Source organism: Canis lupus, chromosome 17, assembly GCF_011100685.1.
Source record: "Canis lupus familiaris isolate Mischka breed German Shepherd chromosome 17, alternate assembly UU_Cfam_GSD_1.0, whole genome shotgun sequence".
Classification (NCBI taxonomy): domain Eukaryota; kingdom Metazoa; phylum Chordata; class Mammalia; order Carnivora; family Canidae; genus Canis; species Canis lupus.
In genome coordinates, this window is record NC_049238.1 from 39,989,493 (window position 1) to 40,016,523 (window position 27,031).

Here is a 27,031-nt window from a genome sequence, read left to right on the forward strand (position 1 = left end):
CCTGAGCTCATCCACGTGCTGGGGCAGAGGAGGGCCCAGGGACAACCGCCTGCTCCGCTCTGGGGCTGAAGCTGACGTTGCAGGATGGAGGCAGCCGGGCCGGGAGGTCCCAGAGGGCTGGCAGGTACTGCTGTGGACCCGCTGGGGAGGAGGCACAGCACCAGGCCTCAGGATGGCTTTAGCCGGGGCTTCAGTTCACACGCTGGCTCCCGAATGACATGCTTGCCGTCCAAGAGGACAACTTCTCACTCCTGTACACAAGTCTGGCTTGTCACCTCCTAGGCACACTGCATCATGTTGGGCTGATGAGCATGGGGCCACTGTAGGGCTGGGGGAAAGCCCCAGACTAGTGTTGAGAGTCACGAATTCTGGCTCTGATTTTACCCTGCCTCCGTGTCAGGCTGGGCAAGTTGCCTTTCCTTGTCTAGGCCTTAGTTTGTTGTCTCGTATAATGGGGTGTGGCTGGAGTATCAGAGAGGCCAGGTAGCTAAATAGGAGAACGGAGTAGCCCCCAGCGCTCCCACCTGGAGTGCAGGATCCAGGGGCAGGAGCAAGGCTGAGGCAGTCTGGCAGTTCACGAGGCAGGGAGAGCAGTGGCTGTCCTGACCCACTCCCGTGCCAGCACCCCAAGGGCAGCACCTTAAGCTACGACTGTCCTGACCCACTTCCGTGTCAGCACCCCAAGGGCTTCTGAGCTCTGATGGGCTGGATTCTCCCATCCCAAATTAATTCCAAGTTCATCTTGATTTTGTGCAAAGCAGCACGGGAACATGCCCTCCTCTACATATCCCCCAGGCCGTCTCTGCAGAGCTGTCCAGTGGCCTACGTGACAGCCTAGAGACAGCATGTGCCACGGATGGTTGTAAAGGAGAGTGAGTAAGGGCTGCACCACATCCATAGTTCTGACTTTTTTAGGGTTGTGAAGTATTTTACATCTCCCGTGGAAGGCCTAGGTAGGCCCTTCCTAAGAAAAATGTACAGGTTAAGATTTTTGCATCTACTTTCAAAGGGTTTCGGCTCCCCTCCCCCTTCCCCAACAGAACCAACTTCATACAACTCCATGGCGACTGTATTGTTGGTTATTCACAAGGTCTCAAGCTGAGCACTCTGGAGACATTACATGGGAGTGACTTGGTTCAAAAGGGCTCTTGCAGAGGCCACTGGCCTCCCCTCCAGCTAGAAGCCTGCATGGACGGGTCCCTGGCCATGATGCAGGCTGGGCATTCACCGTCAGGTCTTCTGAGTTAGCCTTCTGGCCCAAGAGCAAGCGGAGGGAATCTGCAGGAGAAGAACTACGGAACTGATGCTCCGAAGTGGAGGCTGAGCTGTAGCCTTTCTGCGTTCCAGCCCCACCAAGCTCAGTAAGCAATTGGCCACCCTTACAGGCCTGCTAAACACCCAGACTGGAGGTGAAGCAAACAAAGGATTGGTTCAGGTTGGGCCAAGATGGCACAAGGCAAATTGGTCTGCTACCAGTCCCACCCTTGAAGCATCTTGCTAACCGCGGCGGGGTGTGCTCTGCCAACCTGGGTGGCTGGCTGCCATTTCTACCTCTGTGATGCACCCCAGCTCCAGTGGGTTAGATTTGGAGAAACGTGCAGGGGTGAGACCATGGTCTTCCATGGGTCTCCTTGAGGGAGTACGGACAGGAGAGCGGTGTTATGGGGTCTCGCCTGCCCCGTGCTCCCCAGCTCAGGATACCTTGGCCTGGAGGAATGGAGAACAGAGCTACCAGCTTCTCCTGAAGAGAATGTAGGAAAAACATGTGGAGGTCTCACAGCAATGTTAACAAGAGCTCGGGCCACCCTGCCCCCTGGCTCAAGTGTACAAGGAGTCTCTAGGCCTCTAAGTACAGGATGGACACCATATACGCTCAGTGGAGTCTGGCCAGGGCAGAGAAACCTTCTCTCCTGGAGCCCCTGGCTCTCACCATGGCCTGGAACAGGACCACAGGAAGGCGCAAGGCTTATCTTGGAGGAAAACACTTGGGGCCCTTGGCCTAGAACAATTCTTTTATTCAAAAACTGCTGGTGTGTGAATTTCCTCCTTCCTTCAGCCAGGCCAGCAAACCATCCCTGTCAGGAACTGGTACACCTCCACAGGGTGGGTGCTGTGTAGTAGGGGGGTGCCCAGCTGGGGGGCAGCTGGGAGGGGTGCCAGGGGTGCCACCTACCAGAAAGCTGGTTCTGTATCATAAACAGCGGACGGATGCGGAGAGGTGAGGGTGGGTAAGTCAAGACCAGAATCCCCAGAAGGGCCTGGATACCAGCCTGGCAGAGGATGGAGAGAAGGCCTCTTGCCCTGGTTCTTGCTGCCTCCTGTTGGCTGCTGCCGCTGCTACATTCTCTCTTCAAATTCTAGCTACAGGGTCCCTATCCCATGGACACTCAGGGCCTGAGAGCCCTGTTGCCCAGGGAGTCAGAATTCTGGCACCTCCGCATGGGAATACCGTTCAGTGTGGGGATACATGGAATATCCAGGCAGGGTTTTCCCACCTCATGATCCATTCGCTCACTGAGATTTCCTGAAAACCAACTCTCCACTAGCTCATCTCCAGTTATGCAAATTCTTGCTCTGGAGGCAGGTCTGTGGGGAGTGGGGTGAGTCTAACTATCCCTACTATCTCACGTGAGTGAGGGCCCTTGGCTTCCCTGGCCAGGCCCACCGGGGTATGCTTGGCATAATGCGCCACATACCCTCCCAAAGCCCCTGTGGCCCAGCCTTCAAGTCTGTCAGCCTTGGGTTAGTCAGATCAGCCATGTGCCTTCAGATGAATGTGGTGGCAGGTCACACACTCCTGTGAAGGTGAGATCCTTGGAGTGAGGGGCTTGTGTCCCACAGGACTTCTGTGGTCCCAACAATGAGGCCTGTCCCTTTGACACTCCAGCCAGGTAGATTTCCAGGGTCTTGAGTAGCCGCCTTGGGCTCTTCTTGGCCAACACTTCCAAGTCTGGAACAGAGGATTGGAGAACTAAAGGCTTGAAGGGGCGTTGGAATACATACCAGTCCAGGCCCAGCAGCTCTAGGGAGCACCCCCAACCCAGACTCTGTGGAAAGAAGGGTGAAGGGGTCTTCTAAGGTAGAGAGCTCACCAGAGAAGGAAGATGAACCAGATAAAGCCACAGCAACCACACATTCTACCTTGACCAGAACAATCTCAACTTTGAATGGTCAGTCCAACTGTTGGACCCAGTTTTTGATTCAGAAAACATGGTCACCGAAGCTCTGAGGCCAGTAAAGAGAGGTAGCAGAGAAAGGAGAACTAGCAGAAGCCAGAGGGTGGGCTGATGGGAGACTTTGAGAATCTGGAGCTTGAGGAAGTAAGAGTAGGGGGTTTGGAGGAAGAGAATTGCAGCCTAAATGAGTCTAGCAACCACCTTAGTGTCCCTGAACCTGGGGACACTAGTTCAGGCCTCTCCCAGAAGAGCACACCTTTGAGGACAAATCCAGAGTCAGCGATGGTCTTCTGCTGTGTCCTCCAGACGTGTGCGAGGCGAAGGAAGGTGGCGGCATAGAAGCTATTCACCACTGGGATCACCTTTTGCTGCCGGTTACACTCCCTATAGCACAAGGGGGGGGGGGGGGGCGGTGCACTCAGAAGGGAACAAAGGCTGACAGCTGGGTGCCTCTGCCAGCCCGATTCCCCCAGGGAGCCATGCCCCAGGCAGCCTTCACCTCCGAGGCAGGGTTGTGAGACGGGTGCAAGGGCTTCCCGGGGAGCTGCAGGTCTCTGGAGAGAGTTGCGAGAATAGGGCAGGGGCGGGAGGGAACCAGGCTCTGCTGGGTCAGCTAACCTGCAGCCGGGTGTGAACAGTGTGGGGACTCACCTGGAGAGGCACTCCTCCCTTAATGCCTGGATTGCGATGCGGGTGATATTCACAGACATCAAACAGAAAGGGAATTGCTGGAATGGAGCAGGCACAGGGTCAGTGGCAGCCCAGGCTCTGGCCCTCTGGGGCCCGTCATCCACAACTCAGCAGGGCTGCTGGCAGCAGTGGCTGCCACGGCCCAGAGGCAGCAGCTGACATCTGATGCTTATACTTTTTTTTTTTTTTAAAGATTTTATTTATTCATTCATGAGAGACACGGAGAGAGAGAGGTAGAGACACAGGCAGAGGGAGAAGCAGACTCCATGCGGGGAGCCCGATGTGGGACTCGATCCCGGGTCTCCAGGATCACACCCCGGGCTGCAGGTGGCATCAAACTGCTGCGCCACCAGGGCTGCCCTGCTTATACTTGATTTTTGTAATAATCCTGCCATTTCACAGATGAGGAAGCTGGGACTCAGTGACCTGAAATGATCTTCCTGAGGCACTGGAACCAGGATTCCAACTAAGGATAATTCACCTGTGTGCCAGCAGGCATAATCTGTGTGCTAGCTCTCCATCCTCTTCACCTCCCGACCCATAGGTTCTCCTTGGTCTTCATTCACCAGACCCACCACGGTGTTGCCCAAGGACCACACCACCCCCTGGGGTCAGATTGAACACAGGAGGGATGAGGCTCAGTTATCTAACCGTACAGTCTCCTACAATCTCTTTTCTAGGCTTCTTATTTGACTGCTCATAAGCACTTGATTCAAAAGTAGAGACAGCAAAGGTAGAAAGTAGGTAGAAAGTCAGCCTGAGTTGCTGGCACACCCCATTTGTCAATAACAGGCCTGAGAACTAGCTGTGCAGATCAGAGAGGGGGCAGCATGGGGTTCGGCAGGGCTGCTTCAACTAGGAGGGGCCTCAGAATCCCCTGTGGGGTCTACCTTAATGCTTTATTTTTGGAGAGGCAAGCTCCTTTGCCCAGTGTGGAGCCCAATTCAGGGCTCGAACTCACCACCCTGAGATCAAGACCGGAGCTGAGACCAACAGTCAGATGCTAAACCAACCGAGCCACCCAGGTGCCCCATCCTTCCTATTCTTTAATAACAAAAAAAACTAAGAAAATGAAAACGGGTTTTTTTTTCCCAGGGTATTTCCATATATTACATGTTAGTTTCCCAAGCACATACCCAAGCACAGCCACCGAGAGGGACACACAGATCAGTGCACTCATTAGTTTAGAACAAGAGCCAAAGTCTATTTATCTCACATGCTTCCCCTAGGAAGAAAAAGCTATTACATTATGATGCTGAACTACGCTGTCCAGTATGATAGCAAGTAGCCTCATAGAACTATTTAAGTTTAAATTTATTAAAAAGTAAACACTAGGGTACCTGGGTGGCTCAGTCAGTTAAGCATCTGCCTTTGGCTTAGGTCATGATTCTGAGGTCCTGGGATGAAGTCCATTGTCAGGCTCAGTGGAGAGTCTGCTTCTCTCTCTCCCTTTGTCCCTTCCCTACCTACCTCCAGTTGTGCTCCCTCTCTTAAATAAATAAATAAATAAATAAATAAATAAATAAATAAATAAATATTAAACAAAATTAAAAATTCAATTCCAAGTTGAAAAAAACCTCAAGTCCTTAGTCCTATTAGCCATATTTCAAGTGCTCAATAGCCACATGTACTTAGTAGCTACTATATTGAACAGGACTGATACATTACATTGTCTTCATTGCAAAGTTCTGTCTGACAGCACTGAACCATCCAGGGTCTTCTGGCTCCACAAAGATTTTTTTCCTGGTCTTCCGTGACATCTGGGTTCCAGATCTTGGCCTGGCCACCTACTGGCTTTGTATCCTTAGGACAGCTACCTGAACTCTATGAGACTTAGCTTTCCTGTTTCTTGAAACCAAAAAGGAAGTATCTTTGAGTGCTGTGCAGGGAAGAGTTAACGCACAGGCCTGAGACTGCTGTCCTTAGAAATGTCTGCTTACAAGGGTGGCCTTTCGCTGGTAGCTGGGAACCTGGATTTTGAGAGGATTCCTACCATTTCATCAGAATGACTCATGCGCCTAAGCTGTTTGTACAAACAATATGGTTTATGCTGAATACCTCTGCTTTTTCTCCGTGATTCTGGAATTTTGGTATGTGCTACACAGATGGTGTCTGCACGGCTGGCCCCCATAAAAACCTTGGGGACTGAATCTCTCTATAGCAAGCTCCCCTGGTTGGCAACATTTCCCATGCTGCACAATTCCATGCTGGAGGAATTAAGTGTGCTCTGTGTGACTCTACTGGGAGAGGACTCTTGGAAGGAAGCCTATTCCTGATTTCCTATGGATTTGTCCCATCCACTCTTTCCCTTTGCTGGTTTTGCTTTTGCTGGACTAAATCATAGCTTTGAGTATGACTATAGGCCAAATCCCATGAGTCCTCCCAGTGAATCATCAACCTGGGGGTGGTCCTGGGGACCCTGACACAAGTGCCATGCTGGGTGGAGGCAAGTCACTAGCATCATAAACACTCTACAAGTGAGGTTTTATTACCTACAGTTCACATTTTCTCTTATCTCAGGACCCACTCACAGAGTAACTGTCAGAAATCATTTAGATCGCAAATGCAAGATACTAAGGCCAGTGCTGGCCCAAGGAGGTGCTAACAACTGTTACCATCATTATTCTTGCCTCAGCATGAGTGGCTGAGGTCAGCAGCAACACATTTACACCTTCACGGTCTGCCTACCTACCACTTATCCCTTGTATAAGATTGCCCCCTCCGTTGCCTTTTTTCAGTCTAAAAATAAATATGGGAACAAGAATACGGTAGCGACATAATTAACAGAGGATCTAAACTAGCGTTTGCTCGTTCTCGGGTACATCTTTACCAAGCCCACTTACTAAAAAGTAGTGAAAAACTGGAATTCAGATTTACGTGTCTCCTTTTCTTCAGCAGGTCCCTTGGCCCTGAAAAGTGTTGCGGGGAACTGAAATACCCTCTAGAGGTTGTGTTTAGGGAACTGACCAAGGGACAGCAGAGGACACCAGACCCGGACAGTTCTGACTTTCCATTTTTCTTCATCCCTCACATTCAGGCTTAACCATCTTTGAACTCTGAAGCAAGGAAGACTGGATCCTCTTTCATAGTGGTTGCTGACCTTTCCCCCCCGCCCCTCTTTGGAGGTTCAACCCAGTGGAGGGGGCGGGGGCATCTGCATCCCCTCAGGGGACTCTGAAGTCGGTTGCTGGCTGACAACCACTGCTGTGAGGAGCCCACTGCGAGGCCAGCTGTCAGAACGTGGGTCCTGGCCTAGCTACTCACTAGCTGTATAACTCTGACCCTCACATAACTTTGCTGGAAAACAGATTAAAGGACCATTTGCTGCTTTATGTCTTTGCCAGCCTGCCACGTTGGTGGAATGAAACAATGGATGGAAACTGCACAGAAGGCTATAGAAGTGTGAATATGAGTAAGGTGCTTCCTCGCCTGCCAGCAAGGAGCCTGATGTGTCCTGCACCTGTGTCTGTGTTACGACACCACTTCTCAGCATGGCGTGGGCTAAGCACTTCCCCATTGCTGGCATTTGTGGCAGTCTGCTCTGGCAATCATATTTTTTGGCCTTTAGCTACCATGGGGCCTAGTACTTTTAGTTCTCCCCTTAGGAGAGAACAGGACTGGTTGCTGGCAGGGCTGTATCCCCCAGCTGCTACTCTGACCTCAGACAAGCCTCCTGGAAAATGGTGCTTTCAAGATTCATAAGGGCTTGAGGTCAAGTTTGCTTTAAAATCTTGGAATTGCTTATAGTTCAAGGAACTATAAAATAAATCTAGAAGGGATCTTAGAGTTGTTTAGGCCAAGTCCTTATTTCATGTAAGAGCAAACTAAGGCCCAGAGAGGGTAAGTGACTTGTCTCAAATTATAGCTCTATAATAATACCGCACATGGAACTTACATCTAGCTTCCTGATGCCTGTGCCAACCCTCTTACTTTATTAGGTTAAGCTGCTATTCCATCTTATTGTCTGACATGCATGTTGTGAAGTAAATATAAATCCCCAGTAAATCCCACGGAGGCCAGCAGGTGAAGGGATGAGAAACAGACTGGTCAAAGTAGTCAGTCTGGGTCTCTGCCCATCAAGTTCCCAGTACTTCCTCTCTCATCCTGCTGCTCCCTATGTCTGGGATGCTCCTTGATGTCTGAATGGCCTACTCCCTCCCCTCATTCAAGCCCGTCCTTGAAAACAAATGAGGAATTCTGAGTTGGTAATAACCCTCTACCCTGGCTTCCATATTTCTGTAGGAAACTCTTATTAGAGAGCCTTCATAAATCACAAGAAGGGAGACATTGAGGTCAGAGATGACCTATAGGAAATACCGGTTAGTTGTGGGATCTTCAACAAGTCATTTTCCTTCTCTAGGCTTCTATCTAAAATGAGGGGCTGGGGACACCTCGGGGGCTCAGTTGGGGAAGCGTCTGATTTCAGCTCAGATCACGATCTCAGGGTCCTGGGGTGCCAGCCCAAAGCCCCTATTGGGCTCTGGTTCAGCAGGTAGTCTGCTTCCCCCATTCCCTTTGTTCCTCCACCACCCCATTCATGCCCATGCTCATGCTCTCCCTCTCTCTCTCAAATAAATAAATAAAATCTCAAAAAAAAATAAATAAATAAAATGAGGGGCCGGATTGTTGAGGTACTCCTCAACTTCTGGGAGTCTGTTATAATGAAGCAGTGCTGCTGCAAGAGACTGCATCATTGCAGAGGCTAACAGGTACAGTTCTCAAACCTAACCCAGACATCTCTGCATCGTGAAGACCACAGAATATGCCCACATTCTCAACTTGTGGGGGCCCAATATATCTTAAGACCAGATGCTCATGAAGTCCTATTCTTGCCTCCTCCAGTGTTTTCTGGAATAGACAGGTGAAGTAAATCCTTAAGATTTATTTATTTTTCTTATTTTTAAATTTTTAAAAAAGATTTTACTTATTTTAGAGAGACAGCATAAGCAGGGGGAGGAGTAGAGGGAGAGGGAGAAGTAGGCTCTGTGTTAGCCCAGAGCTTGATGCAGGGCTTGATCTCATGACCCTGAGATCGTGACCTGAACTGAAACCAAAAGTCAGATGATTAACCGACTGAGCCACTTAGGTGCCCCAAGCCTTAAGATTTAATGGGTGCTTTACCCAAAAAGATACAGAGATACTGAGTAGACTTTAGAAATGAAAAAGTGCCTCAGTGGCAGGATCTGTATGACTATTTGTTTTGTATTCCATTAGTTTTAGATTAAAAAAGAGATCTGGGGATCCCTGGGTGGCACAGCGGTTTAGCGCCTGCCTTTGGCCCAAGGCGCGATCCTGGAGACCCAGGATCGAATCCCACATCAGGCTCCCGGTGCATGGAGCCTGCTTCTCCCTCTGCCTATGTCTCTGCCTCTCTCTCTCTGTGTGTGTGACTATCATAAATAAATAAAAATTAAAAAAAAAAAAAAAAAAAGAGATCTACCTAAGGTACACACACATACACACACACAAATAAATAAAAAGTTAAAATAAGGCAACTACCTTACTAATGGTTGTGTCGTGTGTGTGCTGTATTTTTACTATTGGAAATCAAAAATTACTTTCATAACTGATGCTCACCAAAAGACTAATGCATTTGGCACTTCACATAGTTTATCTCCAATGTAGAATAATTCTGCTGGGTTGAAATTATTTTCCCATGTTACAAAGAAAGAAATGGACATTCTGAGAACTACATAACACGGCCTATGACACCATTACTGCAACAGTTTGTTTTGGGAACTCAGGCCTGATCAGCTCCAGCCCTCTCAGGTAAAATGACCTGATTAAAATGCTGCAGATGTGACCTGCAGCCACTTATTCTTGGGCCCCTCTGCCTTAGGCAGTATCTAGGCACACCACCTTCCTGTTGTGTGAGAGGTGCTGCTGGGGCCAGGGCTGGCAAGCCCACCACGACAGACCTCTCCTATTAGAGCTGGGAGTGAGTGAAATCAAAAGTCCTTATCATAGCTTACCAGGCCCTCTGTCATCTGCTCCCTGTTAGCTGTAGGACCTCCCTTCGGACTGCTCTGCTGTGCTCCTTCGGTTCCAGCAGGTTCCCTCCTACCCCTTCATGTGCCAGATGCATTCCTTCCTCAGGACCTTTGCTTTAGCTGCTTCCTCATGTGGAATGCTCTCCCCCAGGTACCAACTGGGCCAACATCTTTACCTCCTTCAAGGTCTGGTTTAACCCACTCTCGCATGAGAATGCCCCATAAAATACTTCCCATATTCTCCTAACATTATACCCTACTTGTTTTTTCTCCTTAGCACTTACCACTTTTGAACTCTATAATTTATGTGTTAACCTCACTGCCTTGTCTTCTCTGCTAGAAGGATCTTTGCAGGGCAGCTGGGTGGCTCAGTGGTTTAGTGCCACCTTCAATCCAGGGCCTGATCCTGGAGACCCAGGATCAAGTCCCGCATTGGGCTTCCTACACGGAGCCTGCTTCTGCCTTTCTCTCTCTCTCTCTCTCTCTCTCATGAATAAATGAATAAAAAAAAATAGAAGGGTCTTTCCTTTGTTCACTGGTATATCCTTAAGCACTAAGCACAATAACTAGCATAGGGAATAATGAATAGAAATTTGTTTAGTGGATGAATTCCAGGTCCAATACATGTGGCATAGGTGAATGGCAGGAAACAGGGCAGATGTATTTTTCTAAAATGGTGGGACGGGCAGCCCCAGTGGTGCAGCGGTTTGGCGCCGCCTGCAGCCTAGGGTGTGATCCTGGAGACCGGGGATCGAGTCCCACATCAGGTTCCCTGCATGGAGAGCCTGCTTCTCCCTCTGCCTGTGTCTCTGCCTCTCTCTCTCTGTGTCTACGAATAAATAAATAAAATCTTTAAAAAAAAAAAAATAAAATGGTGGGACTACCAACTTTTACTACCTGGGAAAACCATTAAACCCAACCCCAGAGAAGGCTTGGACAGACCGAGGGCTACAGAAGCCAATTCTGGCCTGTCAGTAATACCATGGGTCATTTGACCCTCATAGGCACGTAAAAGCTAACTCTCCTTGAGGGTTAGGAGAACTTACTAGTACTGTTCAAGGGATATCCTCAGGGGGGACAGTGAGTTGACACATTAACATCACAGCTGTGCCTATTGCTTTTGTACACATCTCATTTAATTTTCCTAATTGTTCAGCTGAACAGTCCATGATTTCCATTCTACAGATGAAAAAACCAGGGCTCTGAGGAGTTGAAGCACTTGCTTGAGACCGAGGCTAATGAGTGGTAGAGCTCAGATTCCAGCGCAGGTCAGGCTAGCGGAGGAAGCCTGGTCCTGGTTTGCCTCAGTTGTCCTGAGAGCCCTGAGCAACTAGAGACAGCCTCCTGTGAGGCCCTCCTGGTTTCTCAGGAGCACCCTGCACCCACCGTGGTTCCACAGCCCTCTCCTCTGGCTTTCCAGCAAAACCTCACCTGGATATGGTGACGAGACAGGCGGAAAATCTCCTGGGCCATCAGCAAGGTCTTTGAGTCCATCACCAGGTACAGCAGGTGCAGGAGGGCAAGGAAGCCTGCTCCCCTCAGGTCTGTGGCTGGATTTGCTCCTGTAACCGAGATAAGGAACTGGAGAGTGAGCAATGCCAGAGTTATAGGCAGAATAATGGCCCCTCCAAAGATATCCTTGTCCTAATTCTTAGAACCTATGAGTATATTTTATTGCATAGCAAGGGGAAATTAAGATCATAGGTAGAGGGGCACCTGGGTGGTTCAGTTGTTTAGTGTCTGCCTTTGGTTCAGGTCATGATTCTCCAGGGTCTTGGGATTGAGCCCTGCATGCTGAGCAGGGAGTCGGCTTCTCCTTTTTCCTGTACCCCTCTACCCTGCTCATGCTCTCTCTTGTTATCTCTGTCAAATAAATAAAAATCTTAAAAAAAATCATAGGTAGAATTAAGGTTGTCAATCAGCAGATAGAGAGATCATCCTGGATTCCCTGGGTGGCCCCAATATCATAAGAGTCCTTAAAAGTGAGAGGAGGCAGACACACAGAATCAGAGAAGGAGACAACAGAACCAGGCTCAGGGAGATGCTATGTTCCTGGCTTTGGAGGAGGAGGAGTGGAGGCAGCCTCTAGAAAGTAGAAAAGGCTAGGAAATGGAGTCTTTCCTAGAGTCTCCAAAAAGGAATGCAGCCCTGCTGCTACACTGATCTTACTCCAGTGAGACCTGTGTCAGACTCCTGAGGTACAGAGCTATATGATAATAAGTTTGTGTTGTGTGGTGCCTGGCTGACTCAGTCTAGAAGCACATGTGATGCTTGATCTCGGGGTTATGAGTTTGAGCTCCATGTTGGGTGCAGAGATTACCTGAATAAATAAGTTAACTTTAATAAGTTTGTGTTGTTTCAAGCTATGCCAAATTTGTGCTAATTTGTTGCAGCAACAATAGAAAACTAGAAAACTATTAGAGCAGTTATCATAAAAATACCTTTGATAAATAGTTTGAAAAAAATGAAAAAATAGAACATCAGTAAAGAAATATCAGATACAAGGAACAAAATAAAAAACTTAACAACTGAAAAATATAAATAAAATTAAAAACTCACTCGATGGGCTCAACAGCAGCACAGAAACAACAGAGGAAAGAATCAGTGAAATTGAAGATGGAACAACAAAAATCATCCAATCTGTTGAACATCAGAGAGAAAACAAAACAAAACAAAACGAGCAGAGCCTTAGGGATCTAGGAGTTACAGAACAGAGATCCAAAGAAATGAATACAGCTTCTCACCTGTGGAACAGCACAGATCTAGCATCTGTGTCATCAGAGTCCCACAGAGAAGAACAAGTATGGGGCTGAGAAAAGTACATGAAGTATTCACTCATATGTGGAATTTAAGAAAGAAACCAAATGGACAAAGGGGAAAAAAAAGACACAAACCAAAAAACAGATTCTTAGCTATAGAGAACAGATGGTTACCAGAGGAGAGGCGGATGGGTGGATGGGGAATAGGTAAAGAGCTAAGAGTACACTTATCCTGATGAGCAATAGGAGATGTATGGGATTACTGAATCACTACATAACCATGTGACACTAATTTAACATTGTATGCTAACTACACTGGAATTAAGGAAAAAAAGGTAATAGAAGAACAGCTGAAAATGGACCATAGTTGGCAAAAGATCTAAACCTATAGATTCAAGAAGCTAGGCAAACCCAACAGGATAAGCCCAAAGAAATCCACACTAAGACATAGCACAGTCAAACTAAAAGGATCTGAAAAGCACAGATGGAGAAACAACTCATTGCCTTTCAGGGAGAAAGAAGTCAACTGGCAGTAACTTTCTCACAAAAGCCAGAAGCAAGTAGCAGTGCTGCAGGGAAAGAATGGTCAACCTGGAATTCTCTGTTCAGAGAAACGACCCTTGACGAGTGGAGGGGAGATCAAGACATTCTCAGACAAAAATTAAAAGAATTAATCACCAGTAGAACTATTTCAAAAAACAGTTAAAGGAAGTTCTTGAAAATGCAAGGAGATGATAAAAGAAGACATCTCGGAGTATCAAAAAAAGAAAACAGATCAAAGGAAAGAGAAAGCATGTGGGTAAATGCTTTGCTCTTCCTCTTGAGTTTTTAAAATTGTTTGGTGGATGAAATAAAAATCATAATCTTGACATGATTTTCATTGCATATGGAACAAATATTTAAGATAATTATATTACAGATGAGGGGGGGAATGAAGGGACTTAAACATGCTGTCAATACAAATGGACTAATTAATCACAGGTACATGAAATTTCCTTTCTAAATGAGGACATTTTCCTATTCCATATAAATGTAACTTGATATGATTTTGAAAAAAGAGTAGCATAATCCCAAAACAGCTGAAATGACTTTGTTTCACTCAAAAAATAAAATAGCAGGGATCCCTGGGTGGTGCAGTGGTTTAGCACCTGCCTTTGGCCCAGGGCGCGATCCTGGAGACCCAGGATCGAGTCCCACTTCGGGCTCCCAGTGCATGGAGCCTGCTTCTCCCTCTGCCTATGTCTCTGCCTCTCTCTCTCTCTCTCTCTCTCTCTGTGACTATCATAAATAAATAAAAATTTAAAAAAAAGATTAAAAAAATAAAATAGCATAAAGTAAAATTTTCATCTGTCTTAAAAGGAATGAAGAAAAAGAAAAAGCCAGATTCCAAATCCTATCACTCTGATGCTTTCCATCTCCCTTAGAGTAAATGCCCTACAACTGTCTATAAGGCCACAAGAGACCTTTCCACTTCAGCCACACTCCTTGCTATTTCTCAAGCACAGTAAAGATGCTCACCTTAGGGCCTTTGCATTTCCTGTACCCTCTTCCCCTGGATGTCCTGCCTTGGGGGTGCTGGCATGACAGGAAGAGGACTATCTGTGCTCTTCCTCTAGTCCTGGATTCAGATGTCAAGGAAAGAAGATGAACCATTCCTCTTACCCTGAAAGCCCAGATCTTCCCAGTGGTCTCCATGGAGGGCACAGTCAAACTTGGAGCCAGTCAGCTTCTTGTAGATGGTCTGAAGGACTCGGCCATGCATTGGGTCTTGGCTGTCCAGGCCACCTGTTCAAAAACACAACCCCAACTCTGTCAGATTGCCCGCTTCCCTGGGTGGGGGGGGGGGGGGGGGGGCACTGTGAGTTTCTTAGAGAATGGTTCAGACAGGATAGATCTGGACTGTACACTCAAGTGTAACTGTGTTACACTTCCACACTTTCACCCCACAGCTCCCACTCTCCCCACCAACACGGTACATGCAAGACCTCTGGCTTAGCCTCAGCAACGGGTGGGCAAACAGTGCTCTTTGCTTGACCACATATGCAGCACCTGCCTGATGGCAGCACCTGTGCACTCACACTGAGCAATGGTCAGGACCAAGTCCCTTTCTTCACGGAGGCCCTGGTGGAGCTTCGGAGGCCCGAAGAGGCAGTGCCGGAGGGCAGCGAGCCCAGTCCTTCGAATAGTTGGTTGGATTCTTTTCTGGGGAGGAAGTTGCAGGCAATGGGCAGATGGCTGAGTTCACCTGCTTTAATGAACTTACCATCAGGACCAGTAAAGGGACTGTTCTAGTAGAAAGAAAAAGCTCCCCAAACTAATTGGCTGGTCTCTGGGCCAGGGAAAGGGGGTAAAAACCCTGAAGCACCTGCTCAATCTCTAGAGACAGGCTCTTCTGGCTCCCAGGATTCTTCTAAGTAGAAAACAGATGTCACCAAGGATGGGCATTATTAGCCTGTTGTTGGCATTTGCTCCTTTGGGCTTCTCCAGAGCTACCTATTCCATTGACTGCCAAGGAGGCTAGAGACGGCTGGCGTAGGGACCCCCACTTTGGTCTGACAAAAGCCAGGCCAGGTTTCCCAGCAGGGCTGCTTTACCTTTTGTAGGTCCGTCTCTCTCTGCAAAGGACATAAATTATAGAGCCTAGCAGTCCTCTTAACTTCTAGGGTGAGAGAGCTAATGGAGAGGGGAGTTTAGTGGGGACTTTTTTGGAGCTGGATACCTGATGGGTTGCTGGAGCATTCTGTCCATACCACAACCAGTACCTCCTAAACCAGGTCCTGCTGACTTAATTGCACAAGGGCCACTGCTGCAGGTCTTAGAATATTCTGATTTTGGGACCCTCTGGCTCTTTGGGTCCTATAAGCCAACTTGATTTTTACCTTTTCAGCCTCTCTTGAACCAGGTTTTAGGTTGAAGATCTGAAATCATAATCCTCTAAAACTATTCCTCATCACTCAAGATGCCCCAGAGAGCCTGCCAGCTTTTATTCTCCTCAATGTTTCTTCTTTTTTCCAACTTTACAATTCCCCAATAACTTCTGGTTCCCTGAAGGAATGGATGATTTTCCTATAATGGCCATGCATTACTCAGCTTTCTAGACAGAATGCCTTACTTCTCTAAGGAACTATTTAGCACTGGATTCCAAACCTCCTCATCCCTAGGAGGGAAAAGGAGGGAGCAGCAACATAGCCCTCTGTGTGACAGGACCACAAGAGCTCTGGGGGCACAGTCCCCAAAGGCCACTGGGGTCCTGCATGAAGCATGAGTCCTTGGCTACCCCTGATTCCGTGCTCCAAGATTTCTTAGGTGAGGTAGGGTCCTCAGCTGGAAGCTTCTACCTTGCTTGCCCAGTGCCCTAACCTGGTGGGATAGAAACCTGGCTCTTAGGACCCCAAACCTCCCTACTTTCATACCTTGAAGGAAGAGAGGTCCAGAGTCTGGAAATGCTGCAGGGCCTCACTGAAGGAGATAAGCTGCCCAGGCTGGTCTGTGCTGGCCTGGATCCCTGTGGCAAAAGGGAGGACACCCTCAGGTTCATAATGGTGGTCATCCTGTCAGCAAACATTTACTCAGGGCCTTCTGGCTGTTGCTCTAAGCCAAACCCGGCTTTCAGTTGCAGACATCAGGCATCTACAACTAAAACCAATCCTCCAACCAACTAAAACCTTCAGGGGGCTGGCATTATCTGCTGGACTGGTCCCCCCTTTAGACCGGGCTGTTCAGAGGCTTGCTAGGCCCACCTCAGGAGTGAGTAGGGACAGATCTGCTGGGCAGGGGCGGGGGGAGGGCCCATTCCACTCTTCTGTGAGGAAGCAAGTCACTGCCTGGAGTAGGAGCTCCACACAGGAGCATACCAAGGTGTTTATGCGCCTTTCCTAACTTCCACTTCGCCCTTTCTCACATCCTGCATACGAATGACCCCCTCTCCATCAGTTAGCAATGTTGGGGATGACTGACACAGCCCACCGTAATGACTTTCCACGTGCTCAAGGAGAGCTCGAGCTAGATATGGGTCTGAGTTCTACCTTCCTATAGCTCCACCCAAACACGTTAGAAAAGGAAGTGAGAGAGAGAATTTTTACCCAGTCCTCAGAGCCTTTCAGCAGATGGCTTCAGAGCTTCCAACAGATGGCCCCTATCTCCAGAGACTTCTCTGTATAGTGAACAACCTGCCCACCCTTGGACAGGGAACCTGGCTGCCTGCCTCCATCCTTCGACCCAACCTCATCACCCTACAGAGGCTGACCCTGGCTCAAGTACTCCCTGTCTTTTCTCGGGTCTGAGTAGATGGCAGCCTTTTCCCCATGGCATTCATTCCCATTTCCCCCAGAGGTAGAATGTCATCATCTTTGGCTTTGGAAAGGTATTTTATTCTATGTCAGGGAGCTAAAATGAGAACTCTCAGGAATTGTTTCCTAATCCCATGGTCACAGAAACGTTACTCGCATATGTGCATGGTGTCTTTATTAGCAGCCGGGCTGTGTGGAGTCAGCGCCATCCTTGTGGTTACCTGTCTCTGCCTGGATGTTGTCCACAGCTTCCCATTCTTCCTGGGCTCTGAGCACCTCTGTACTCACAACTGCAATAGTGAGAAAAGGAGAGCCTCTGAGAACTACGTACATCTGGGTTGCCACTGCAGCCCCACACTTGTCTGCCCACCTTGGGTCCCACTGCCCTCAGATACCTGCTCCACATGGCTGCCAGTGATTATTCGGAAAGGCAGATCTGATGTTATCCCCTGCTCTAAACCCTCCACGGATTCTCCATAACTCTCCAGACAAATCCAAACACGGGCAGCCCAGGTAGCTCAGCAGTTCAGCGCGGCCTTCAGCCCAGGATGTGATCCTGTAGACCTGGGATTGAGTCCCATAACAGGCTCCCCGCATAGAGCCTGCTTCTCCCTCTGCCTGTGTCTCTGCCTCTCTGTGTCTCTCATGAATAAATAAATAAAATCTTTTTTAAAAAAACCCCAAAACCCAAACTCTCCAGCACAACCTCTAGATACTTTCCCAGTTTGGATCTTTCTTATGTTTGTAGCTGTGCCCTAGGGCACCCAGAACTCCCTGAACTCTCTCAGCAGCCCCCCTTCTGTGCCTTTGCTCACACTGCTCTCTCCTGCAGTCACCTCAGGTACCCTTACTTTCAGTCAGAACCCTTTGTGCTGTCATTCCTTCTCATCTGTCAGTGACCTCAGCCATCATCCCTCCCCCAGATGTCTTCCCTGACTTCCTTAGGTCTGCAGTGGGAGCCCCTAATACCCAGGCTCATCAGTGTTGTAAGCATCTCTCCCACCACATTGGAAGCTATACAGGGACGGGGTTCTCTAGAACCTGACACGGTGCCTGCCACAGGGTAGATGTTCAACAAATTTCTGCTGGATGAATGAAAGCACCAGAAAAGGGGGAAAGCAGGAGAGAAAAAGCAGCAAGATGGGTTCTCTATAGCCACCACACAGCCCTTTCTCCAAACCACAGCTGTCACTGGCTAGCTCTGTGACACTCCTGTTGCTGGCTTTTCCCGTTTGCTAGAGAGGAGATCAGAAATCATGAAAAAAAACAGGGAGACTTCAGTCTAAGACCCCAAATCGTGACCCCTAGTCTCCAGCCCCAGTAGTAAGAGTGAGAGAGCAGCTCTCTGGGCCATGCAGTCTTGACTGAGGCTATCACAGGGCAATAAACTATTTTGAAAGTATACTTGGAAATCCAATCCAATCCAATCCTACCAGAAACTCAAAAGACTAACAGAAACTGAAGGCAGAGAAAGTTGCTGGGAAGCCATAGAGGGCTGTTGCTGAGAGCACACTCCAAAGCCAAATGCTGGCGAGCACTTCCTATCTGCGTTCCCCAGCTGCACTTCTGTGAGCAAGGTACATAACCCTGTGTCATCACTTACATAACTGCTGGAAGATGATGTAACTCTTCAGCTTCTGGGGATGGGGTGAGGGGAAGCGAGGAGCAGGTACATGACCCTCAGTACGTGTTAGGTAGTGGCATAGACACAGTCCTGGGTTTGGGTCCAGCAGAGCACTGGGTAATGGCAGGAGGTGACATGGGTCTGGACTTCTGGGAAATTCAATCTTGCCGGCTCCAGTTTGGGGTGGACTGAGACCCGAGCCTCAGGGTTCAAACTAGATAACTTTACCAGGATACAGACTGCTTGACTTTAGATGGTGAAGAAAATAAAACTTCCTTCCAGTGTGCTTTTCATCTCCCTGGGAGATGAAAAGGAGGGAGAAAGCGGCTGAATAAAGAGAAGAGTGGAACAGCAGCAGGGAGACTGCTCATTATGGCCCTGAGGAGGGATGCATCACCCCTCACCCTCACTGACGCCTGGCTTCACGGACTCTTCACCCTGCAGGTCCTCATTTTAAGCTACTTGGTCAAACTTTTCTTTTTCTTTTTTTTTTTTCTTTAAGATTTTATTTCAGAGAGAGAGTGCACGAGCAGGGGGAGGGGCAGAGGGAGAGAGAGAAGCATACTGCCTGCTGACTGTGGAGGCTGTTATAGGGTTCAATCCCAGGAAACAGAGATCATGACCTGAGCTGAAGTCAGATGCTTAGCCAAATGAGCCATCCAGAAGCCCTGCTTTCCTTTTTTAAATATTTGTTTATTTATTAGACAGATGGAATGAGAGCATAAGCAGGGGTAGAGTGGGGGGTGGGGAGTGGCAGGGAGGAGAGGGAGAGAGAATCTCAAGCAGACTTCCTGCTGAGCATGGAGCTGGATGCAGGGCTTCATCTTATGACCTTGAGATCACGGCCTGAGCTGAAATCAAGTCAGCCACTTAACTGACTTGAGCCACCCAGGCACCCCTTAACCTTTCACCTACAAACACCCTGGCTGAAGGCTGTGAGCTGAGAGCAGAAATCTCATCAGCATCTGGGAATCTGCTGTGACTATAGGTTAGTCAACAGAAGTACAAGGTCTCAACTAGCAGTTGTATTCTGGTACCTAAAAACTAGAGACAAATGCCCAAGGCATAGCAAGAGCACTTCTTCCCTTCCTTCTTGGAACCAGGGAGACTCATCTGAAGATGATGCTGACATAAATACTAATTTCCCCCTAACAGAAAAAAGTGGAGGCAAAACAAATCTTCAGGATAGCAAATGCAGCTCACATTAGCACAGTTCTTTACTTTTCTTCCTTTTTCAACTGTCTCCTTTATTTGGCCTCTCTTCTACTTATCTATAGGAAAAACAGCATCACTGAGTTAGTAAGTCTGCCTGTCTATCCACCTACCTACCTACCTCTCTCTATATACATGTTTATTTTATTTTTTAAATATTTATTTATTTGAGGGGAGAGAGGCAGGGAGAGAGGGAAAGATAGTCTTAAGCAGACTCCATGCAGAGCACAGGGCCCAATGTGTGTCAGATCTCACAACCCTGAGATCACGACCTGGGCAGAAACTAAGAGCCCAATATTCAACTCACCATACCACCCAGAAAACCTATTTATTGTTTTTTTTTTTTTTTTTTTTTTTTTTTTAATTTATTTGAGAGTGAGAGAGAGAAAGAGAGAGAGAGAGAGAGAGAGAGCGCTAGCTCAGGCAGCAGGGAGGGGCAGAGGGAAAAGGAGAAGTAAATTCCCCATGGAGCACAGAGCCCATCGCAGGGCTTGATCCCAGGACCCTGAGATCATGACCTGAGCCAAAGGCAGATGTGTAACCAAATGAGCCACCCAAGTACTCCTCTTTTCCTTTTTAAAGATTTATTTACTTGAGAGAGAGAGGAGATAGCATGAGCAGGGGGAGGAGAACAGGGAGAGGGAGAGAGGGAATCTCAAGCACACTCCCTGCTGAGCACAGAGCTCAATGTGGGGCTCAATCCCAGGACCCCGAGATCATGATCTCAGCCTAAGGCAGACACTTAACTGACTGAGTCACGTAGGTGTCTGTTTCAAAGGTTTTATTTTATTTTATTTTTTAAAAGATTTTATTTATTTATTCATGAGAGACACAAAGAGAGAGAGAGGCAGAGACACAGGCTGAGGGAGAAGCAGGCTCTACTCAGGGAGCCTGATGTGGGACTCGATCCTGGGACTCCAGGATCACACCCCAGGCCAAAGGCAGGTGCTAAACTGCTGAGTCACCCAGGGATCCCAAGATTTTATTTTTTTAAAAAGTAATCTCGGGATGCCTGGGTGGCTCAGTGGTTGGGCGCCTGCCTCGGGCTTGGGTCATGATCCCAGGATCCAGGATCAAGTCCCACATCAGGCTCCCTGCATGGAGCCTGCATCTCCCTCTGCCTATGTCTCTGTCTCTCATAAATAAATAAATAAATAAATCTTTAAAAAAATAATAATCTCTACACCTAACATGGGGCTTGAACTCACAACCCCAACTCAAGAGTTGTATGTTCCACCAACTGAGCCAGCCAAGTGCCTCACAAGCCCATCCATTTAAATGAGCTGAGAGCAACGTGGAAGAAAACTCCAATTGTTTAATATAATTAAAAATATGTGGCATAGGGACATCTGGGTGGCTCAGTGGGTTAAGCATCTCACTTTGGCTCAGGTGATGATCTCAGGTGGTGATATTGAGCCCTGCATGGGCTCAGCAAGCACTCATCTTGGAGTCTGCTTGAGAGTCTCTTCCTCTCCCTCTGCCCCTCACCCCTGCATGCTCACTTGCTTGCTCTCTCTCTCTCTCTCAAATAAATAAATAAATCTTAAAAAAAATATCTGGCACATAAATGCTAGCTGTACTGAAATATAAAATATTTTGGCATTTAAGGCAAATCTCTAATAAATGTTAGGTTTGTCACCACACAGCAAAGATCAAATTCTATTAGAAGAAATTTCATAGATCTCCAAATAATTTTTCTACATTAGAATATTTTTACAAAAAAAAAAAAGAATATTTTTACCAAGCCCCATATCTGTGGAGATTACATTTTCAGTTTGCAGAATTTAAAGATAACAATACGTAGCAATAAGCACTCACTACAGATTACAGTCTGTGTGCTAAGCACTTTATCTTAGCTCATTTAATTCTTACACAATTCCCATCGCACAGGTTCTGACATATTTTCTGTTTTATAGATGAAGTAAGTAAGGGTTAGAAGGCCAAGAAACTTGCTCAAGTTAGTGGGTCAGAGAGGCAGGACTTAAAAACCAGAGATATGGGACTCTAGAACTGGTGCTTCTCACCTGTGAAGTGGACCTTTCTGTGTCATAAATTAGCAAGTGAAATGAGCTTTATATACAGTATATGAAAGAATCATGTAGAGCAGATAAAATAGGATACTTTTTCAAAGCCTTTTCCCATACACTGTCTCATTTCATTGTTATAGTATGCCTTTTTTTTTTTTTTAAAGGTATTTTTATTTATTTATGATAGTCACAGAGAGAGTGAGAGAGAGAGGCAGAGACACAGGCAGAGGGAGAAACAGGCTCCATGCTCCGGGAGCCCGACGTGGGACTCGATCCCGAGTCTCCAGGATCGCGCCCTGGGCCAAAGGCAGGCACTAAACCGCTGCGCCACCCAGGGATCCCTATAGTATGCCTTTGAGGATAGAGAAGGCATTGATATCTCCACTGTAGACACAGAGATATGATTTGCCCAAGGGCACATAATAAATAAGTGTCTCACAGGACTAGATTAGGAGTCGAGTCTTTTGACTTCTAATCCACTGTTGATTCTAATTTTCCTTGAAGAATGATAAATTTGTAAAATGCTATAGGATAAGTAGTGAGAGAAATTCAAATGATGAAAAGGAGACAATGGGGAGCTCTGACTTGGGTCCCACCCCGACTCCAAGGGCTCTGAAGAGGACCTTACCACCTGGCTCCCATCCTTTTACTTCTGCTGTCAGGGCCTGGAGGATGCCATGGTTCTTCAACTCTGAGATCTGTAGGGGCAGCCGACCTTCAGCGTGAGGGCAAATCCATACCCTCCCATCCACACAAACATGCCCCACCCACTGTACAGAATGTTCTTGGAACTGGTCAGAAGGATGGGTTGACTAAAACCAGTGTTAAAGACAGGCACATTGAAAACTCCAACTCTGATGTACAAGTTGGGTGACACGGGGACAAGCATATGCTCTCCCTGAAGAATAAACAAAAATTCACACAACTCAATTAAGACTGTGGTGTGGTGTGCCTTCGGTATTCCCACTGCACTTTATATTCTGCTTCGTTACCGCAATTATCTTATTAGCTGGAGGTTGTTTTGCAAGTTTGTGCCCCCCAACTCCACCCCTAAGTGTGAGCTCCTAGAGGCAGGGTCAGTGCCATCCTGAGTCCTTGGTGTTTGGCACCACAGAGCAGCATGCAACGAAAGCTTGCATTGGCAGGAGGTACTGGGGTGTGGGTGATACATACAGGAATTCCTCTGAAAGCCCGAAGAGCACTGTTGTCCTTGTCATATGGTGGAGGACACCCAGCACACACACTTTCAACCTGTAAGACAAAGCAGGGTCAGCTTCTTGGGCACAGATCAGTCCTCTGACATTGACAGCTTAAATGTCACACCTTTTCCCTTTCCCAAAGCCACACACACACAAAAACATGAAATCTCAAGAACTCAACTATAAGGAATACTGTGAGTGAAAACTTGTTTAATCTAGTCATAAGGAAAACTGCAAAAAGCTTAATGTTATCTCATATTTCTTGGCTCTGTGAAAGGTCTCAGGAGCTGAGTCAGTAAAGTTTAGTGAGGCAGTTTCTTTACTTTTGGCCTTTCTTTTCAGCTAAACCCTTGCCCATTATGCTTTTAAAAACCACTTGACCAACTTTAAAAAAACAAACAAAACAAAACAAAAAACAAAAAACACCTGATCAACTTTACAACTTAGATTATCAATACAGAACTAACTTTCCTAAGATGTTGAAAAAAAAAAAAATCCTAGAAGTCAGAAAAAGAAACTCAACCCAGTAGAAAAACAGGCATGTATGGATTTGGACAGCTGACAGAAGAGGAAACATGCACTGCTCAGAAACAAACAAAAAATGCTCAACCTTACTTATAATAAGAGACATGTCAAATAAAATGACTCTGAGATAATAGTCTTTACTTATTATATGAGCAAATATCAAAAAGCGTGCTAACATGCTGTGTTGGCTAGAAAACCAAGTGTTGTAACACACTGAAATGTAAACTGTTCCGATCTCTACAACTTGACATCTGATAAAATTATATACCCTTTGCCCATTTTGGGCCTGCAATTGCATTCTGGGAATTTATCCAATTTATCATTTGTGGTAGGACTGTTGTCATAGCAACAAAAGGCTAAAAAAAAACCCTGAATGCCCGCTAATGGGCATATTAACTCAATGAGCTTCAACATAGCCATAAAGAATAAGAAAGTGTTTTTTTTTTTTTAAAGATTTTATTTATTTATTTGAGAGATAGACAGAGATAGTGACAGTACAAGACAGGAGGGGAGGGAGAAGCAGCCTTCTCACTTAGTAGGGAGCCCAACGTGGGGCTCAACTTGAGCTGAAGGCAGATGCTTAACCAACTGAGTCACCCAGGTGCCCCAAGGAAGTGTTTTATGGACAATATGGAATAATCCATATGATATATTAAGTGGAAAAAGCAAAGGGCAGAGTATATACATTATTTCACCACTTACATACAGGGAGCCCGATGTGGGACTCAATCCCAGGACCCCAGGATCACACCCTGAGCTGAAGACAGACACTCAACCACTGAGCCACCCAGGCACCCCAAATAAAAATCTTCTAAAAAAAGAAAAGGAGATAAACTACCAGCAAAGGCAACTGACTCAGAGGTGAATCAATAGAAGCTTCTCCTAATAGAACAAAAGCATTATAAGGAGGGTTTTCTCAAAACATTTTAAAGTTCCACATTCTCTTGATGTATCCTCTGTGTTATTACTAATAATAATATATCTCAAACACCTTCCTTCTCAAATAGAAGTGCTTGCTTACCTGTCCATCTCTTAATTCTCTCTCATTATGGAAAGAGCAAGAGTTTTCATTCATGACTCAAAGTCATTTATTCAAGTGAGCTTCATCCTTGGGCTCAGAAAGGAGTTTAATATGTTCTGAGATTAGAAGTATGGGGAGAGCCAGAGGTCCGATTGCTCTACCTTTGTCTTCTTCCTTGGCAGTCATTCAGGCTAAGAGTAAGTAAACAGTCCCTATGTGCCATCACCAGGGTGTGTCGAAGGTTTCTGAGTACTAAATGGAATCCCTGAGGTCTCTGAAGTCTCAGCCCTGTAAAAAAACAAAACAAAACAAAACAAAACAAAACAAAAACACACACACACACACACACACACACATTACAAATGAAAACTAGTTTCATCATTCAGTTAAGCCTCTGTTAAGAAAAACTGACTTTAAAAATCTTTAAGTAGGGGCACCTTGGTGGCTCAGTAGGTTGAGCATCCAGATCTTGATTTCAGCTCAGGTCATGATCTCAGGTTCCTGAGATGGAGCCCCCAGTCAAGTAGGGCTCCGTGTTCAGCGGGGAGTCTGCTTATCTCCCTCCCTCTACCCCTCCCCTTGCTCACGTGCTCTATCTAAAAATAAATAAATAAATCGTGAAAAATAAATAAAAATCTTTAAGCAGCTGTAAATTTATTCTGAATAAATCAGCTGCTTTAGTCAAATGCCTAACTCTTACTACCCATGCCACTGGATGGAAAGAAGGGGAATCCTCTTTGGGTTGGATTCTCAATATCCAGAGGACAGTGGCTCCACTGTTAAGTGGTGAGGTCTGGTTCTGACAATGAAGTCACTGGGATCTGGGGGCAGCTTATCAAAGTTATGAAGCTAATGGGCGTCATCCTGATGGGTGTTCTTAGCTGAAGTCCTCAGGCTTTGCTTAGGCATCAGACACAGATTGGGTCTGGACTTATAATACTAGGCCTGGTTCCTAGGATGATAGAAAATAAAAAATGCAACACATTGCCTAGCCTTCCTCACAGTGAACACCAATATTGCACATGTTGCAGCTGTTTAGCCAGTTTGGCTAACTCTAAGACAGTCATCAATACGAGGCCACTTTGGGAGGAGGGCTGGACAAGTCCCTAACTTATCATGTACATCATGGATACCTGTTATAACAAGTCTGGATCATAAGCAGGTAAACAGCCCATACACAACTGACCATCATGTTTCACAGACTTGGGTAACTTAGGGAGGAGAGTGGCCTATCTTTGGAGTTAGTCTACAACGGTGGGAACATGATCTGGATTCCTTAAGAACTGGCTGCCAGTAACAAACTGGAATCTTTGTCAGGTGGCAGGATGCAGTGATTCCTAGCACCCGGAATGGGAATATTTCCTGGCTATTGGGCTGGACATTTGGGTCACCGTAATTTAGTGGGGAGGACAGTGCTCCTTGGTCATGGTACCTCAGGAACAAGCTCTCTCTCACTGTGTCCTCTGGAGCCTCAGCATCTGGTTCCCTTTTCTTTCCTTCCTCCTTGACCTTCGTAACAAAACATTCACACATCAGCCAACCTTGGGAAGGTGACAACAGGCAGGTATGGCGCCAGTGATCTCAGGAAGCCTCTTCTGTTTCTGCGTATAAAATAAATCAAGCAGTGTAGTAGCATGACCAGCTTTACACACCTGCTAGTGCCTCAGTTCCTGGCACTACTGGAGCTCTGGGGACTTCAACAGGAACACTTCCTATCTGTATCAGAGAAAGAAAAGAGCAAAAAACTCATCAAATAAGCCAGTAATGGAAGTTATAAAGTCACTTCCCCCATTAGGCAAGTTCCTTATAGTCGGGCCCAAAGAAATGGCCTTCCCATAAAGGATGGGTCCTTTTCAAATGAAGTATTCAGGCAAGGAGCTACAGTATAAGGGGTATGATTTTCAAACCTCTTGCTGGAGCTCAACTCACCGAGTAGGCATTCAATCCAGAAACTGGGTCCCTGGTTTAAATGCGAATGCCCTCAGAGACCTGACAGTCCTTCTCTGACCCTTCCATCAGGCCCGTCGCGGGGCCGCTCCCTGTCCCCACGGCCCCCACTGCCCCCGCCGAGGGGAGGGGCCACGGGGACCCGGCCGGAGGTTCGGGGGCGCCGCCAGGACCCTCCCCGCCCTCGCGCAGGCAGCGCCGTCCCGGGCGGGCGCCGTGGCCGCGGGCGAAAGGACTGGCCCCCGGGGTGCTGGCCGGCCGCGACGCGCGGGTCTCGGCAGGAACCTCACTCCAGGCTGGGGCTGCGTGGATTCCGGGCGGAGCACCGGTAAGCAACTTGCCTCGGGTCACGGGGCGAGCCACGGCAGTCCCTTCTGGGCCCCGGGCGGGATCCTCTCTCTAGCTTGGAGCTCCCGGCCTCGCCTCGGCCCGGGGCGACCATCTCCACGTAACGCCCGCTCGGAGCGGGCGCCCCGCCAGCCTCGCCCCAGAACTCCCGGGCCCAGCGTCGGGCCCAGCGTCGGGCTCAGGCCGCCGCCGCGCCTCCCCGCGCGTGCGCACCGCGTCCCCGC

The 27,031-nt window shown here is 47.5% G+C and overlaps 1 protein-coding gene across 4 annotated transcripts; it reads right to left on the bottom strand.

The window, feature by feature from the left end:
* Positions 1-893: 893 nt before the first annotated feature.
* On the bottom strand, positions 894-27,010 carry ELMOD3 (ELMO domain containing 3). 4 transcript variants are annotated; one of them, XM_038561586.1, is made up of 13 exons: positions 26,801-27,010; positions 26,165-26,228; positions 24,513-24,800; positions 22,941-23,018; positions 22,396-22,465; positions 17,126-17,194; positions 16,029-16,120; positions 14,694-14,817; positions 14,278-14,400; positions 11,288-11,418; positions 3,828-3,904; positions 3,433-3,560; positions 894-2,950 (listed from the first exon to the last, which is right to left on the bottom strand). In XM_038561586.1, exons 3-13 carry the CDS (start codon positions 24,564-24,566, stop codon positions 2,748-2,750), a joined length of 1,149 nt encoding a protein of 382 aa, XP_038417514.1. In that variant the 5' UTR covers positions 24,567-24,800; positions 26,165-26,228; positions 26,801-27,010; the 3' UTR covers positions 894-2,747. The 4 variants fall into 4 exon arrangements, with proteins under 4 accessions (XP_038417514.1, XP_038417516.1, XP_038417517.1 ...); XM_038561588.1 differs by lacking the exon at positions 26,801-27,010 and adding an exon at positions 17,300-17,460 and having other exon boundaries at positions 24,674-24,800; positions 26,165-26,231; XM_038561589.1 differs by lacking the exons at positions 24,513-24,800; positions 26,801-27,010 and adding an exon at positions 17,300-17,460 and having other exon boundaries at positions 26,165-26,230.
* Positions 27,011-27,031: the final 21 nt, after the last annotated feature.

What these genes read in the sequence shown, in the direction of transcription:
- ELMOD3 (XM_038561586.1), bottom strand. Translation starts at nt 24,566, where the DNA reads ATGAATGAAAACTCTTGCTCTTTCCATAATGAGAGAGAATTAAGAGAT. An exon ending in AAAAGGATGGGAGCCAGGTG is followed by an intron (nt 17,195 to 22,395) that starts GTAAGGTCCTCT and finishes TCACTATTGCAG; the next exon opens with TTGTGAGTACAGAGGTGCTC. An exon ending in TGTCTCGTCACCATATCCAG is followed by an intron (nt 3,905 to 11,287) that starts GTGAGGTTTTGC and finishes GCTCCATTCCAG; the next exon opens with CAATTCCCTTTCTGTTTGAT.